The sequence below is a fragment of the Aulonocara stuartgranti genome (assembly GCF_965226115.1).
Source record: "Aulonocara stuartgranti genome assembly, chromosome: 15".
Lineage (NCBI taxonomy): Eukaryota > Metazoa > Chordata > Actinopteri > Cichliformes > Cichlidae > Aulonocara > Aulonocara stuartgranti.
Genome location: NC_138951.1, coordinates 35,361,558 through 35,379,653, shown reverse-complemented (window position 1 = coordinate 35,379,653; position 18,096 = coordinate 35,361,558). Strand labels below are relative to the sequence as shown.

Below are 18,096 nucleotides of genomic sequence, written 5' to 3'. Positions count from 1 at the left end.
TGGTAGGATCAGTTCCGCTGCAGTGCTCCAAGCTATAGTTAGGGTGTGGGCTGCACTAAATGAAGGTGCACCGCTGCCCCCTTTAGGTGTCACCACAGTCATGCAAGCTATGGTCTTCTTGGGAAGGCGATGAAGTGAATGCATACAATCGTTACCATCAAGCCTTTAAAATGTAGCCCTGTCCTTTATGTTGTCTTTCAGGGGAGTCCAAAGGCCCAGCCACGGAGCCCCACGAGCCCACACAAGTGCTGGCCTGCAGACTGACACGATCAAAGCCGCTAACTGGGGCAGACACACCAGCAAACATAACTGGATATGAGCTGTGAAAAGCTCCACTGGAATTTACTTAAACGCATATTTATAGTTTGCCATGTCCTCCATTTACACTGATCAGCCACAACATAAACACCCGACAGGTGAAGTGAAAAATAATTGGATTATTTAGTTAATATACTTTGTTTAGCTGGTCAGCTTTGATTTGGCTTATGTCACTTGATAGACAAAATTTAGACTCTCACACCACAAAAACTGCTGAGGCACAGCTCAAGAACATGTGGAGTCAGCCTCCACAAACCCACAGAACCAAAAAAACCTGTTGCCAGAAATCCCTTTTCAGGCTCCGACGAGTCAGAGCCGGGATACTAATGCTGTTGCTGATCAGTGTACAAAATATTGTTAAGAGAATATTATATTTCCATAAGATTCTTCAATGGTTATTATTTACTTTAGGTCTCTAAGATATGTTTATTTTCTCTATGACATGCCTTGAGATGTTACATTTATCATTTGCACACCACTAATATTTTACTATTAAGGGCAACACATCATTACCACATAATGTACATCCAAAAAATACATCTATTGGTTTTCCATACACATGCGCACACACAGTGGCGTAGTGTACAGTTATACCCCAATGTCATCAAAAATCATCACATGGATGTCACATCGTCCAGCGTGACTGAACTGAATGAATGTTGCTCTGTGGTCTTCCTTTCCTGGCTAACTGATGTGTAAACCTTAACTGTCATAGTCTGCACTAACTGTCTGTGCATTATGTTGTTATAAAAAAAAAAATATATATATATATTATTGTCTAAAATAAACATATTTACATAAAAGTTTGTGGGTGTTGGTGTTTCAAAGCAAGGAGTGCCACATGTTTGAGTTGGCAGCTATAATCTTTTTGTTTTTAATACCAGAAGAACTGAATGAGAGCTCTTTTGCTAATTAGACAAACAGGTAAACCACTGAACTATGGAGCTACACGGTTACATTCGAGTGGGGATAAACAGGACTAATCCGTTTGAACAGTTTTTTAAAAAGCTGATATTAGATGGTATCAATTTAAAAATTCTAGGTGACATCCTTTTTGAGTTGAGTTTGCAAGATTTTTTTTTGGAAAAACTTGACTTCTGACCTGGACCTTGAGGTCAAGGAATCCAAACTGGGAGCTTGGGAAAGGGGTCTGGTAACTGATAACCCTGCCTCCCATTCTACATTTAGAAATTCTGGGAACCACAAGTTACCCTCCAGTCTGAGTGTGACACGTTCCACTGTGATAATGTGGTACTTTGAGGTATTTAAGATATGATGGAACACAATAGTTCTGTATGCAAGGAGAAGGATTTTAATTTCAATTCTTGGTATAATATAGACCCAATAAAGAGAAGATGATATTTGAGGATTAGGGTCTCTCTCTGTAATCCTTGTTAGTACTCCTGATTGTCTCATCTGACTTCATAGATAAAAACATACAGTGCTTTCTGATAACATTACCAAAGGGAAGCACGCATAGCCTAAAAAGTCTTGGTCCTAGTGCAGAACCCTGTGGAACTCCATGACTAACTTCTGTGTGAGATTTCTCATTTATATGGAAAAATTGGAATCTATGAGAGAGACGATGATTCAAATTCATTCAGTGTATTTCCTTTAACTAGCAAACTCGTGCAGTATGCACACATGTTGGTTCAGTGCTCAACTGAACTTTTTGTGGGATCTGTATAAAGTATTTGTATACACAGTATAGATGATGGCATTCACAGTGCCCTAAGCAATGTTTCATCACGATTGCTCCAATTGTGTAGGAGAAGATGGGGGAACATACATAAGCTAAGATCATTATAGTGTGATGATTATGTCAAAGGTGTATTCTAGTCTCTGTATTAAAATGTTGTGATCAGCATTATTTAATAATGAGGCCTAGCAATACAAGCACCTGAGGAGATAAAGACTGTATATTTCACTCTTAAGCAGTCTTGCTCATTGATTTGTAAGATTGAGTCTACATACCCGGACAATCAGCAGTTACGCCTCTTCCGCAGCACAAGGCAGTCAGCTGAGTGAGGTTTAATCTTGTGTTTAATCGTCTTTCATTTCAGACCGCTCTCTCACTTTCCATGTAGGCGCCATGAGGGCTGTGGCCAGACGTTGAGTCTAACCAGGTCACTGGAGCTGCCGGAGGCTGCAGATAAATATTCATGAAAACCTGTTAACTCTTTCCATCTAAACACCGGGTTATTTCACTGCCTATTTTCCAATGTTTTCCTTTTTCTAACAAATGCCTCATTTTCCCTCTCAGCTAGATAGCCAGCTGTGTAAGCAATCGCCTGTCACAACTAAAAACAGCAAGCCTTAATAACCTTCCCCCTCACCCTTCAAACTTCAGTCCAGTGCTGCTCATCCCCCTTTTATGCTTGCTCCCTCTTTCTCAGCCTTGCATGTCCTTCACTCCCCTTACCCCTCTTTATTACCTCTTTCTTCAACTTCCTTTTACTTCTTCAGATTACTCTTCTATCTGTCTTTCTTTTTTATCTGTCCTCATCCCACTTTTAAAGTTGGATAAGAATTCACAACTGAAATGAATACAACCCTGCACAGGCAGACCAGAGCACATCACAGTAAATAATACCTGCCATGTGTAAAGAGGAAAATGCTTTTCAGACCTTTTGCATGCATCGAATCTGATGCCTATTACTGACTGCATAAAAGGGCGATAAGCAAGATAAATAATGAACATATTAGATAAATGCATCTTTAAAAATGGTTGATATTATTAAGGAAATCATATTTTCCAAATAAACAGAAAAAAGGCAAATACATCACACCCCTTTCTAACTACCAAACAATGTTTGAGTTTATGAAGTCTAAATAATAATATTTATGATATGAATATTTCTGTTTCCTGCTTTTAATAATGAGCACAAATTCATCTAGAACAAGGAACTGTCCCAACTCTGTTGAATGTGCTAGAAATGCAGTAGTAGTGTAATTTAAGACATATTAGAGAGATGACTGAGCATCAGTCATACCACAAATGTAAATAGGGCACAATTGCAGATGATCTTTATTTTTTTTCCCCCCTCAGCACTCAATTTGTTTAATTTTTAATGCATGGACCTGATTTGCTGCATTGCTGCTTATATATAAGTTTCATCAACACCATGTGCAAACTGTAGGTAGAAGCAAAATGCTTTAAAAGGCAAATACAAAAATTCTAGAGAGAACATGAATCTGTTTTCCCCATTACTGTAACTGTGCTGGCTGGGACATCACGAGGGCGCTTGGGTGGTGGAGGTGAGGGGAGGGGGGTTGTTTTGTCTATAGTGCCGTAACATTTTTTTTTTTATAACCAGTTACTTCCACACCACTTCTTTCATTATGCTGATCCGTGAAGTGGAAAGTAACGCTGGCGGAGTTGAGAGGTCAGGGACTCCTGCTGCCTAGATACATACAGTCTAATATTAGAACATTTCCTTGATTTGTTAGCAGCATCTCTGTTGTCTGCTGAGCACATGGCAACAAGCCGACCAATTGGATTTCAGGAGAATACTAAGCCCCTCGCTCTGTGTAGCAACAGTGGCATCCTTCCCTTATTTATTTATATATGAGTTTTTTCTCCCACCGACTCATTCTCATGCTTCTGTCCCCCCAGTGTGCAGCCACACCGCGCTGTCAAACTGTGCAAAAGAGTTACAGTGCTGCTCTTTTAGTTTTGCTTTTTCTGTTAGCAGCATAAGCTCTGAAATGTACATTGTACATTTAGGCTTTTCATATTTGTTTATATTTTTATAGACACTTTCCCCCCCCTCTCTTTCCTCACTGCACCCCACTGATCAGTGGAGTTTTTCCTGCGCTCTGCACGTGAAAGTAAAATCAAACTGGGGGAATGTCTCAAGAAGGCTTCATTTTTTAAGAGGACATGTTTTAGTGAAGAGGAGAGGAAAAACGCAGAGGAATGACAGCGTGGGAAAAAGATGGCACTCAGAGGGGACCATTAACTACCAAATGGAGAGGATCTTTAAAAGATGGAGGACATAGGAGGAGAAGCTGTACGGGATAGGATGAGTTGGAGGGGGATGGAGGGACAGAGAATGGCGTGAGGACCGAGGACAGTGGTTGGTTTGATCTGAGCCACGTGTGCGTCCAGCCACGTCTCTTCGCTGCTTCGTGGATACCGATGAAACGCTGGTTTCCCATGTCGCCCGGTCCCTTCTGTCTGAGCCCAGGTAGGTGCGTACTCTCCTGTACATCCAAGTTTGATAATGATCTTTCATTTTTTCAGGTTCTCTGGACGTTAGTTCTACCAGAAGCTGCCATTTTGAAAGTTCTGTTAACGTTTAGCCTTCACGTCTCTTCGTTGTCGAAGCTCTGGTACAGGATGAGAAGCTTGAAGGCGTTGAAGAAAAAAATGGCGTATATTAGCTGTTTCGTTTTTGTTGTGGGGTTCAACATTCATTGATAAGACACTAAAAACACAAGCTAAGCTGCAAAATGACCCCTCCCCCAAATTAAAATAAAACCAAAAAACTACCAAAACCAAACCAGTAACATATGATCAGTTTCTCCAGTACTATCTGAGAGACGTTGGACTGATTACCAACTGTCGCAGACTACGTGAAAGTATGAGACGTTGTGTAATGCAACATATTTGTGAGACCAAACTGGCCACTGTCAGTGGCGTTTCAAGTGGCGTAAATGATAAGGTCACGACTGAAAGATTGCTAGTTTTTCCAGATAGGACATTTTTCTGACTTGCAAACCAAAAAAATGGTTATGGTACAGCTGTGCCATCCCAGATTGATTGGGTCCGGAAAGTATTAAAACATGACAAAACTGGCTGGATGCAATAATGACACTTTTGTAAGTTTGGGCAAAATCATGTTTAGTATCTCATCTCAACTGGAAATCGACAAAATGTACGGTGAACATCAATCCATGATGGTTGCGTACCGCGTAAAACGCCATTTTCAATGGTCTGAAAATCTGTAATGTCTGTAATGTTGCATAACTTGGACACATTACATTTGACAATTTAGTAACTACATATGCTTTTTTCCCCTGTTCTAAGTAATCTCAAAAACTAAATTTGACATAACAAAAAATCAGTATATATATTTAAAATCTGGTCAAATGAGAAGTATCACTCTTCTCATTTTACCACATTCATAACTACTAAGGTTTTGTTAGTATAATAAATTAAATGAAGCTGATTTGTTTTTCAGTTGCAGCGTACAATGACAGCAACTGCAATCTCTTCATTGTCAAAGACGTTATTCATCACAACATGATGTGCCACATTTGCAAACAAATTCAATTCTTAATTCAAAGATAAACACAAGAGGTCAACTATGTGGTATTGTCACATTAGTTCCCTTAAATAAGGTCTTGTAAAAGAACACAACTGTAGGCAGCCTTATCAGTATTTTCAGAAATGTTCTACTTTTACATATGAAGATCTGTTACATAAATGGTTGAATATTTGATATAATATTAATGTTTTTTAATTGGATGTATTTTTAAATCTCACCAGGTATCTCTTGAATAATTCAGGGTGATACCATTTAGTGCTGAGGATTTCACGCTGCCTTGTATTTTAGCAATAAAACTTTTTTTAAAACTATTTTTTAAAATACACGCTGGTGTTTTTATATGATAGTACGTCTGTAAAAACGAGTGTGTCAGAAATTGTTGCAATTGTCTAACGAGCTTTTCAAGTCAAAATACTTCATCACAATGAAAAAAATTAATAAATTTTAAAAAATGCAAGATATACTTTATAACCCCACGGGACCCCTGCCCCTTATTTTATGGTTATTTATGATTTGACTTACTTTTCTCGATTCCACTGGTCTGTGTATGTGTCTCTGTGCATGAGAGAAACACACTAGTGTTGACTGATACATTACATTTGCATTCATTTCATTCAATGAATGTGTAGCAAAAATCTGCAAATAACGCATCGTTTTTACCCAAGTCCTAACAAGTACAGCCCCAAACGTCAACCTGGGGAATTTGCCCTCAGTAATGTAGGCAGCTTTTCAGGATTTGTCTGTGGAAATAATGTTATGCGATTCGTGGTCAATTTACCATTTTCTTGTAAACCTAGAGGATTTTTTTAAATCAGAAGTTTCATTATTGATGAATGTGTTAAGATTGAGTATTTCTACTTACATTGTTTCTAACATACAATAATTCAAGGGACAGATGTTGTAAGTTAACATCTGCGAGTTAAAAAATAAACGATAAATCTGCACATAAAAATGTTAGAGATGAACATTTAGCCTGGTTTTCACATGCTGCATCACATTTCAAGCCCTCACAGCTGATATGTGTACATCTGACTCATCAGATGACGCACTGAACACTTCATATGTAAGTAATGGGTTTTTCCTAACGTTAAAAGAATTAGTGGCATTTTTTAAGAGCACAGTTTCGCAGTACTGCCAAACACAGCTCAAATTTCTCTCAACGATGTGCAGGACGTGTTTACACTGAGAGGTCTAGCAGTGACAAAAGGCTACCAAATATCATTTCATGCCAGTGAAATTCAGCCAGTTGTATTAATAACAGGTCCAAAAACCACTGGCTTTGCCAATAGTTGCAGTAAATGCCACACTTTTGACTGCATTTACCAGTAAAATAATTGACGACGCTTATTTTTTTACCTGCTCACACCACATTTGAAGCAATGCTACTCTCACCAAAGCCTTGATGCTTGCTGTCCCGACCTGAGCAGAGCGGAGCAAGCGACAACGAAAGTGTGAGACGGAGCAAAATTAGTCACAGTATTCCTTCTTCTTACGAATTTCTTGAAAACAAACCAAGCAAAAAACAAACAAACAAACAAACAAACAAAAAAAGATATAAGGCTGCAAACAAACCCCACAAAAACTAAATACTGCAGCAAATTTAAGATAGCAACGATTTTGACTGAAGCATCTTCTGCAAATGTGTACAAATCTCAAAATTTGAAAACTGCAAACCTTCCAATGAACATCTAAGGCTGTCTGTTTGATATTCACTGTGTCACTGCCATAGTGACTCCCAGTGACCTGGGAGGTGATGTCCCAGATCCAGTTAATAAATCTGAATTTGATCATTCACAAAAAGTTAAATAAGTCTCCTTTCCCTGCCATGCACAGTACAAATTACTTGTTGTTGCACTGCTGTTGGTTGCAGAAACAAGTTCTTAGTTTAATGCACACTGGCCCAGGAAATCTGGAAAGTTTCCCTCTTACCGATCCATAGAAAAAATGTAAGCTATACAGGTGTATAGCTTACAGGATAGTTATGAAGTAATGTGTATAAGGATTTTGGTCAGAATAACTGAAAATTTGTGCCTTTTCTAATTTAGGTTTCCTGAGATGAGATGATGCACGGGTCCTCGAAGCACAAATTGGGCAGTTTTTCCTCAGCCTGCTGTTCTTTAGCAGTTTACAGCTTAGCTACTAGTGTTGAGGTATATAAGAAGCACTCATATCGGTAGAGTGTGATTGTTCTCCATTGCGCCCAGATATGAACCCCTTTGAGCAAACAGCGACGGAGCACAAGAGCACCTGAATAAGGAAAACTCCACTGATTATAAGGAAGTGAAAACTGGATCTATTGGCAGTGCCATCAATCTACTATATGATATGCTTAAAACCAAGACTCAAGGTGAGGAACATGCTCTACCTCCACAACACTGGGCAGCCATGAACTCTGCACTGCCACCCTCTCTCTTCTCAGCCATGAGTATAACTGTAAGCTGATAGTATGTGATCAACCACACTGTGGGGCCGACATCCTGCTGCTTCACCTTCTCAATAAATCCTAGCTGCACAACAACAATACTAAGTTAGCGCTTTCAAAATGGCAGATCAGAATTTACAGCACAGCACAGAGGACGACAACCTTCAGCCAGCTGATTACCCAACGTCATCACTAGCATCGCTACATCTCAGGGATGAGGCTGTCGTCACAAATGAGAACACCAACCAAATCGGGGATAATCCTGAGACCGGTTCAGTATGTCCTGTGGTGATGTCATCAATGTTTAACCAATCACGACAGCAGGGAGACATATCCATGGCTATCATGCCTGAGTCTCACCCAGCAGATCAAGGTAAGATTAAAACATAAAACATAAAAATGTTTTATAATGTCAAAAATCAATTTGACAGTAATATAATTTTTTATGAATGTAGCAATTATACAAAAAAGATGACAGAATGATCAAGAAACGACAACAACAAAAAAGAACAGACATGCTGGGTTCTCTTCTTTTTGGGGTAACAAACAAAACCACTTCTGTGAAAATGACCAAATTAAAAAAATATTTTGGCACAGAAGGAATCAGGAGGCTCGAAGGATAGAAGACGAGGACTGTCATTTCTGTTGACCGGCCACTTTGTTATGTGAAAAAAGTGCATTTAAGGTAAATCTTCAACATTAAGTTTTCTCGTAGTCAAAGGAGCTTGCAAAGAAAAGCGTCTGGACTTCTTTAGGTTGCTTGAAGACGTCCAGAAAACAGCTTAAACAACCGGAGTATCAATGTGTATAACCATCACTCTATGTGATAGGTTATACTGGCTAAGTTTCGCTAATGAAACTATGACACAAATGTAAAGTTTAAAAACCAACCAAACAAAGACAGACAGGTTAAATATTTTTGTCAGGTCTGAGGCTTTCATGCGGTTAGCTAATGTTGACGCTATGAGGGCTCAAAGATGCTGAAAAAAGTTGGGGATTAAAAAGTGCTTATGTTTGACCCAAACATATGGACTTTTATTAGCTTGTAAATATTTTCATGGGTACATTACACAATAAAAGATAATCATTAGGAGCCAGTGGACAGAGGCTGAAACACTTTCATCTTAAGGAAGCTTGGAGGCTGTTGAAACACTATCAAACCAAATGTTAAGATTAGTTTGCAACATGTGGGGCATGTCTCCAAAGGTTGATTCTGTTCATCTGGATATAGCGTTTTCAGTAGGAGAAACGTTTCATCACTCATACAAATCGCTTATTCAGTCCCAGCTGACTGCAGATTTCCCCAATCTTATAAACATGAGGGAATGGTTTAAAAAGGAACCAGCAGATGGCAGAATTTACCCTTCGATGCGCTAAGACCGAGTGACATGGTGCTCTGTTTTGCTTCTGCTGAACTCCAAAAATACTACAAATAGTATTTCAAGTTCTACACACAGTTGTTTAGGGAAGTTGGCACACCCAGGTCACTGGACCTTCAAAGGTGCAGAAATGCTACAGTGCCTTTATTTAAAAAACAAAACATGCATTTCAGAAGTGTAAAAAAGCCAGCAGCACTTTTAGCCCAGAAGACCAGTTGACTTTTAACTGGAATCAGGTAAAGAGAAGAAGCATTCTCCTGGCAATCCTTCCAAACAAACTTGTGTTTTTGCCTTTTCTGCGAGCACTGAGCAGTCTGACCTTGGGCGAATTTGCTGGGATGTCTCCTCCTAAGAAGATTGTGGTACTGCGTCAACACACTCGAACGCGCCAAACCAGCAAGCTATCAAAACGTCTGCTTTTATAGAGGCGCTCGCACTCATTGATGATCACTTAATCAAGTGCATCTGATTAGCAGCACCTAGCTGCCAATTACCCTCTTAATTCCTATGGCAGCAGTAAAGGTGGGCTTAGTTTTTCACGCTATGACACAACACCATTGCTATAGTTTTTTTTAAACATTACAAGCTACACCACGTTGAGGAGGAAAATAAAGCAAAGAAACCTAAAGTTAATGAATCTACCATCTACTATCCAGCTTTTTTTTAGTTGAACAGCTTTTATTAGGTTTTTATACAAGGCAAGTTTTGACAGAGCTTCACTGTGTGTAGACCCTGGGTTAATGAGTTGACGACCTTTCTAATTTTACAACAGTATAAGTATGATTCCCCCAACACACAGCTCTTTCTGGAGCAACGATTTCAAGCATCTCCAGGCATGCCTTCACAAGTGGTGAGGGGACGATTTATGTCAACTGCTTAGAGCACACCTCTTATTGCACTCAGTGCTCGTGTTGCATGTGTGTGTGTGTTTATATGCTGGGAAACACAAAGAATTCCCACATAAATGTAATGATTGCCGAATATGCCTGACAGACGGGGTCTCACGTTTCCCTGCTATCCTAATGTAACACTGACACAACCACACACGGCAGGGTAAAAATCACAAGCAGCCACAGTGGAGCATCAGCTCTGGATCTTCAGGCCAACATTGCATCTCGCTGTAGACAGCTGTTGTTTGTTAGGCGAGGCAAGGCGAGGTCGGGCACTAAGCAGCGACGAGTCTAGCCGAGTGTGCCTGAGCGAGGAGTGCCAGTTCTGGTATTTTAGGCAGTCAGACACTGTCACCTGTCAGCGAACTAGTCTAGACACGGTCTCCCACGTGGTGCGAGAATAAGCTACACAACGATATCAACCTCTCAGCAGCTAGTCAGGAGGACGGCAGTGTGTGCAGAACGGCCGCAGAGCGCAGATCGCCAGATACAGACTGATGTGAACAGGCAGGGAGGGTAACGCTGGGTTGTTTTACGGTTGATGTTTCAGAGTTCTTGGAAAGTGAAATGGGCCAAAGTGAAAGTGAGGCGCAGTCCGACACCCTGGCAGCGTTCTTGCAGGACCTTTCCTCTCATGATCATAATGATGGTACGTCTCTTCCAGGAAAAACCAACAGCAGCAAGGAAGGAGGTGCGCTCCAATATATTTGCAACTGACTGTTTACTCCTTAGCAGTTTTGTTTCAAATTAAGGTAAAATGTTTTATCCTACTTAAAAATGTAACTGCATTTTTTTCTATTCAGAAATATATCCAGAGAACAAAATATACAAAGCTATGGCAGAATGTGACTGCGGCGCTGATGACCACCAGCTTTTTGAAGCAGAGTGGTACTGGGGCAACATCTCAAGGTACTTTATATTTCTATCACTTTTTCTTTCTTTCAGCCAACACCACTGTTACAGCATATCTAATTGTATTGACGTTGTCTTCCTCCGACCGTTATAATTAACAGAAACCTTCATGTCCATTTGATTTGTTCAGAGAGGAAGTAAACGAGATGATGAGAAACACTCCTGATGGTACATTCCTGGTTCGAGATGCTTCCAGTAGGATTAAAGGAGAATACACGCTGACATTAAGGTAACTACTAGAAGATTAGTGACAAGTATGCATATGGCTACACTTTCATAAAGTGTATCAAACACAACTAGTTAAAGACTGTACTAGGTTTTATAAGTTTTATTGCTGCATTGCAACCAGTCATCAGTAGTCTGTATGTGAAAACAAAGTTAACCCCAAATTAAATATATATATTGTAGTCAAAGGTTAGTTATTATTTCCTGGTCTCGGAGTCTAAGTTTAGTTTTACTGGTTTTAAAGTGTAACTTTATACGTTTTGTGGTTTCGCTCTAATTTTAGCGGAATTGGGACAGACCAGGTTTCAGATATAAAGCTTTGTTGATTAGAGTTTGGCGTAGACTCCAATGTTCAGCAACATAACACCCTGTCCCCACAAGATGTGTTTCACGAGTGTTTTTCCAGTCATCCATCTTACATTTGGATGAAAGAACACACACACACACACACACACACACACACACACACACACACACACACACACACACACACACACATTTTAGAGATCTAAAAGTCTCCTGTCAGGAAAAGCGAGAGTGACTAAACAGAACCAGGAGAGGCTCCAATGGGGAACAAAGCTCCCTACTTGCTAGCCTAAAATGACAAGAAGTACCATGTTATTTATGGGACAACTATCCTTTGACTTTTGCAGAAAAGACGCTTCAAACAGACTAATTAAAATCTTCCATAATGGCGGCAAGTACGGCTTCTCTGAGCCACTGGCTTTTTCCTCTGTAGCGGATCTGATCCAGTATTACCAGAAGAAGTCACTGGCCCAGTACAACTCTAAACTGGATACACGGTTACTCTATCCAATATCCAGAAACCAGCAGGTAAACTTTTTGGGGCAATTTAACTGTGAACTTTTGTTTTCTTACATTACAACAACATCGCAACAAGACGTAATCAACTGAAGACTTTTACCACATGGTCTGTTACTGGTATTGGAACAAAACCGCCGTGCTAATGTCCAGACTAAATCCTTTTTTACCGTTTTGTGCATATAGCAGCAGGTTGTGATGGAAGCTGACATTGATGCAGCTGGAGAACAGCTAAGGATATTTCAGGATCAATACAAAGAAAAAAGCAAAGAGTATGACCGCCTATTCGAGGAGCTGAATCTGACCTCCCAGGTACATGATCTTAATCCTTTCTTTTCAGAGCCCTTTCCTTTAAAGACTTAAAAACAAACGGTTTGTTTTCTCTTCTTCCTAGGAACTGCAGAGCAAGCGAACTGCCATTGAAGCTTTCAGCGAAATCATTCGGATCTTTGAGGAGGAATGTGAAACCCAAGAGCGCTACAGCAAGGAATACATCGACATGTTCCTCACATTAGACAGCAGTACAGAATCCGAGAAGTACGTTCACAAAGCACCTGGTTTTCCACTTTTTGTTTAAAAACAAGTTGAATTAATAATAGTTGCTAGATTAGTTGAGTAATTCCTTCATTTTTACTTTCAGAATTCAAAACAATTCAGATGAACTACAGTCGAGGGTGGAAGAGATCCACAGCAGCAAGAAGAAGTTAGAGGAGGAACTGAGGAACAAGGCACTGGTTCACATGGAGGTCGACAGGAAAATGAACAAACTGAAGCCTGACCTTGTGGAGCTCCGGAAGCTCAGAGATCAATACCTGGTGTAAGTTCAACCCTTCACTGTCCCATGTTTAGGGTTGTTGTACAGTGGTTCCAATTTAGGTCCCAAAATTTCCAAAATAACAAGAGATCGGTATCAGCATGGGCCAAACTATGACTTTAAACATTGGTGTCAGGGCTGGATTTTACAATCAGTGCGTCAGTGAAGCAAGGACTGAAAGACAAAACACAGTGTGTCCTGCACAGCGTCACAGCTACTGGAAGATGCGTGTTGTGACTTCACAGTCAAACGAGTATCTCAATCTGATTCTTACATTTCATCACATACCAATAACACAGCTGCGTTATAAACATAGAAAATAAATCAGCTGTTCTCCATGTTGTCACAGCTGTGCAGCTTGACTATGCTTGGTATGGAGCTTTATCATAAGCCTGATTGGTAGTGCGTGTCTTTCTAGCCAACTGTTGCCCTTTCACACGAAGTAAACCTGAACAAGTATCAATATAGTTAGCCTAAAGCACAACTGTAAATGTACTTAATTTACTGGGCAGTACAAAAAACAAACAAACATGTAAATACTGTATCTCTCTTTTTACTGTGTAACCCTTTGATCGATGTCATTGATCTGGATTGGATTTCTAGCATATAGGTGAAATAATCTCCTTTTTAAACTTTAAAGTGACATTAGTGAATCAATAATCATCCACTAATACAAAGTGTGTGCTTCTTTGTAATAAGTGCTTATACTTTTAGCACTTTAAGTATATTTTGATGCTTAAAGATTTGCACTATTACTTAACCAGTGGTCGCAATCCTTCTTTAAGTAAAGGGACTGAACACTTAAAGAGTAAAGTCAATGTTCTACAGCGGCACTTTTTATGAATACCATCCGTATTAGGCGAAAGTGATGCCAGTGAGTCTGAAAATCATAGCTAATGTTTTCTACACCAATTTACTGCTCTGTATTGATTTGGATTTTCTGATCAAATAGCCTGATTACTCATTGGTGTTCCTTTAAAAAAAAAAAAAAAATCCTGGAAATTACCCTGATATACATGTAACAGCACTCCAACTGTTTTTTGTCCATGTTTCAGTTGGCTAACTCAACAAGGCACCAGGCAGAGCCAGATAAATGACTGGCTCGGTATTAGGAGTGAAGAAGAAGAGTAAGTATCCTTTTTCTCTTGGCCTGTGGCCACATTAGTCAAATCTTTTGGAGTAAAATGTCACAAAGGCATGTTCACTGACAACACACATACTGTATATGTGGCTCATCATGCCACCCATGTTGCTATTTTTGGTTCATATGATCGATACTAACACCAACACTCAACAAAACTGAGCACAACTGCTTCAAATCATCATACCGCTCCCTCTCCACCGGCTAGCCCATACACCCTAGCAGATGATACCCACCAGGAGGAGAGGAGCTGGTACGTTGGTGCTATGAGACGAAAGGAGGCGGAGGAGCTGCTGAGAGGGAAGAGAGATGGGACATTCTTAATCAGAGACAGCCAGACTCGGAGAGGCTCCTTTGCCTGCTCTGTCGTGTGAGTGTTTTAGGTACTTAATGTTTGGATGCTCTGTAGATAAATCCCGTAGATACCAAATAATCAGTTTCCTCTCTCATACAGTGTGGACGGGGAAGTGAAACACTGTGTAATTTACAGGACGTCCACGGGATACGGCTTCGCTGAGCCCTACAACCTGTACTCATCACTGAGAGAGCTCGTCCTTCACTACCGTCACACATCCTTGATCCAGCACAACCAGCAGCTGAATGTAACCCTGGCCTGGCCCGCTCTCAGCCAGCAGCCCAGCTGAGACACACCAGCACACACCCAGTAACAGTACTGTGGACACACCCGAACAGACACTATTACCAGGCTCAAAACAGCATACCGGTTAGTGTCATCACCGCACTAAAATATTCAGTGCTAAAATTGGATAATAATCTAAACATTGCTTTTATGCCAAACAAAAGTCATTTTATTACTCTTTTGTTATTATTATAATTTCTGTGTTTAAAAAGCCAATTTACTTTTCATCACCAGCTAAAGTTTGCCAGAAGCTTTTGCAGAAGTCAGCAGTAAATATTCAACTAAACTGTCCTAGTACAGAATTCAGCCTCACTAGTTTCCCCAAAGTGTTGCAAAAAGCTGTGCAGTGAATTGGATTCTGAATACAACACTTCCATTAAAAGAGTAACTAAAGCAAAGGCACAAAATATTTAGGAAAACACAAATAACAAAATTTGTCATTGCAATGTTGATTTCAATTATTCTTTAGTCCTGAAGCTAAAACAACCCAGCACAAGTTTCTGTATTTTTTTCTAGACGCAAGCACAAGCACTATTTTAATGAAGAAGCCAAATATAAAATAGCTTCACCGCTATCAAGTTTTTGTATTTATAGTTGGCCACTCCTGACCTCTACCACACTTGTTTTAACTTCTTTGAACAAAAACAAACCAGTGTGCATTTCTTAAATTGATTTCTTAAGCTTCGTAATCATCTAACAAATGCATAGAAACAGTGAAGCAACAACAATATGAACAGAAAAAAAGCCCAGTATGGGACAGAACCACCCTGCATTGCTGGCTATGGTTATTTTAAGGCCAGAGCAAACACACAAACACTTTCAAAATAAGATAGCCTGAATACACACAGAGGATTGGATTCCTGTATTTTAAGACTTCTCCAGTTCAACTTCACATTTAGATGATATTGATATTTTCATTTTCTGATAAGGAGCAGCACATTTGGATCAAAAAGTTTTTGAAATACCAGGTGTTGGGTGTAAGTGTGTGGGGTGTTAGAACTAATGGAGCAAGAGGTTGAAAGGCTAGTCTAACTGCTTTAATGGTGACTGATCTGGTCACATTTGAGGCTTCTTAGGCACAAACATGACATTACAAAACTACATTAAGTTGTAGTTATGAAAACTAACCTTAATAAGGGTCAGTAAGGAATTTGACAGGATTTGGACCTGCTCAGTGAGAAATCTAAATTTAACAGTCATTTGGTTTGAAGTGATTTTGGTTGGAGTCCAGGAGATTTGTTAATTCAATTCAGTTCTATTTTATTTATTACAACAACAGTCGCCTCAAGGCGCTTTATATTGTAAGGTAGATCCTACAATAATACATACAGAGAAAAACCCAAGAATCATATGACTCCCTATGAGCAAGCACTTTGGTGACAGTGGGAAGGAAAAACTCCCTTTTAACAGGAAGAAACCGAGCGGCAGAACCAGGCTCAGGGAGGGGCGGGGCCATCTGCTGTGACTGGTTGGGGAGAGTGAAGGAAGATGGGATAAAAAACAAAGTTAAGAAGTCTGATGTGAGGTGCCCTTACAAGGTTATACTACAGGACTTCCAGGTTCATAGCAAACTGTAGAATAGTGCCTTTAAGTGCTTCTTTCCAACCAACAGACAACAACAGTCTGATGAACCAAACAGATAGACAAACCAATCTCTAGTTGAATATCTTATAACAAGGTAGTTGCTACTTCCCCAAATGCATGGCGTCTGATTATCAAAACAAAGGTTAATGATTTTAATGATTTTAGCCATGACCCTGGTGGCTACAAACTGTCAACAAAAGACACAAGGAAAAAGAAGCAGGTATGATTGGTTTGTGAAAGCAGTGTGTGTGTTGTGGCGTTTTTTAAAGGCTTTATATTGAGTTTAGATTTTAAATTTTCTACTTTTTTGGCTTGAGAATGATAAAAAAAAAATAAGGGGGATTGGTACCCACTAACAAATTTCGGTTATATCAACACCCCTAGCACATAACATAGAGACTTACAACTGACCAAACAGCTGTAACAATTTTTATCATTACTGCTAGAATTTTGCAGGCATATTCGCTAGCTAGGTATTAACTAATAATGTAAAGATTCCAACTATGGGGACCAAAAACTGTATGTTACAATTAAATTAGATAGGTAATGATTTTTAGTTTTTTGAACCACACCAGCAGACCATACCTGAGAAGTTTTTTTTTCCTCTTAAGTGTAAATGAGATATATACACGGTAGAAAATTGTGTCTATATTGATAAAAGTATCATTTAAAATTAAAACTGTTTACATTTCAGATCTATCCAGGTATGTGTATCCCTGGATAAGTAGCAGGTTTGTAACCCAGGGACTTCTTTGATTGTGCAATTTTTGAGCAGAGATGAAGTGGTGCTTGTGGATATCATCGATTAAACTATTTTTATAGAGGAGAACACAGCAGTGAATAAACCTTGGTCTGCCCATGAATTAAGAAACAATTAAACATATATAAAGATATGAAGAGTTAATTTTACATATCGTGACCTGTATATATTTTTTCTTGTGTCATCGGGTCACATTAAAATGCACTTCTCTCTTTATGGTCACACGTTCTTGATTGTCATTGCGTATGTACACTTGAAGTTAAATGTCAGACTGTTTATTGCCACGAAGGGAGAGAAACTGTCAAGTTCCTACTTTGTGGCAGTGAAAAGGTGTATATGTTTGATTTTTGCATGCTATTATTGTGTAACAGGTTTTAAAAGGTATAATGCATATTACTAAATCAGAATATTATGGCTGGAAACTGTTTTGATACCAGTTCTGGTATTAGAATGACACCAGCAGCTATGAAATCAATTTTGTTTAGCCTCCATTAATGGTGCTAGGCACTTATTGCTATAGTTTTCCTTTAATGCGTCTCTTTCGATCACCTGTCAGTATTAGTCAAACTGTGACGAGTTCTTTATCAAAGCAAATGGAAATGTTTTCGTGTTGGCCGTGGTCTGTCGTGCTCGTAACCACATCAGTCTGTGAAATAGTGTTGCACAGTAGTAAACTGTCCATCGCTGCATTGCACAGGTCGCGGACGGAGTGCGCCACAATCGTCACATGACAGCGCGAGGAGGAGTGAAAGCAAAATGTAGGCGCCCGTCCTCCGCCACGTTATCTCGTTGTCGTCTTTTTTGTATTTTTTGCACACTGAATAGAGTCTATAACTGCAATATATATATATATATATATATATATATATATATATATATATATATATATATATATATATATATATATATATAATAT

The 18,096-nt window shown here is 39.4% G+C and overlaps 2 protein-coding genes across 5 annotated transcripts in view; both read left to right on the top strand.

Moving 5' to 3' along the window:
- The window catches only part of kank3 (KN motif and ankyrin repeat domains 3), a 46,347-nt gene extending 45,685 nt beyond the window's left edge, over nucleotides 1-662 (top strand). For both annotated transcript variants that reach the window (XM_082505200.1, XM_082505199.1), the window contains exon 12: nucleotides 202-662. In XM_082505200.1, the coding sequence (XP_082361326.1) occupies nucleotides 202-264 (63 nt within the window). In that variant the 3' untranslated portion in view covers nucleotides 265-662. The remainder of the gene's footprint in view (nucleotides 1-201) is intronic.
- A 2,216-nt stretch (nucleotides 663-2,878) lies between these two features.
- On the top strand, nucleotides 2,879-18,035 carry LOC309689748 (phosphatidylinositol 3-kinase regulatory subunit gamma-like). 3 transcript variants are annotated; one of them, XM_082506383.1, is made up of 12 exons: nucleotides 2,879-4,508; nucleotides 7,637-8,386; nucleotides 10,833-10,973; nucleotides 11,086-11,191; nucleotides 11,325-11,423; nucleotides 12,073-12,253; nucleotides 12,431-12,553; nucleotides 12,636-12,778; nucleotides 12,882-13,058; nucleotides 14,111-14,182; nucleotides 14,405-14,566; nucleotides 14,651-18,035. In XM_082506383.1, exons 2-12 carry the CDS (start codon nucleotides 8,134-8,136, stop codon nucleotides 14,838-14,840), a joined length of 1,647 nt encoding a protein of 548 aa, XP_082362509.1. In that variant the 5' UTR covers nucleotides 2,879-4,508; nucleotides 7,637-8,133; the 3' UTR covers nucleotides 14,841-18,035. The 3 variants fall into 3 exon arrangements, with proteins under 3 accessions (XP_082362509.1, XP_082362507.1, XP_082362508.1); XM_082506381.1 differs by having other exon boundaries at nucleotides 12,428-12,553; XM_082506382.1 differs by having other exon boundaries at nucleotides 2,879-4,512; nucleotides 12,428-12,553.
- Nucleotides 18,036-18,096: the final 61 nt, after the last annotated feature.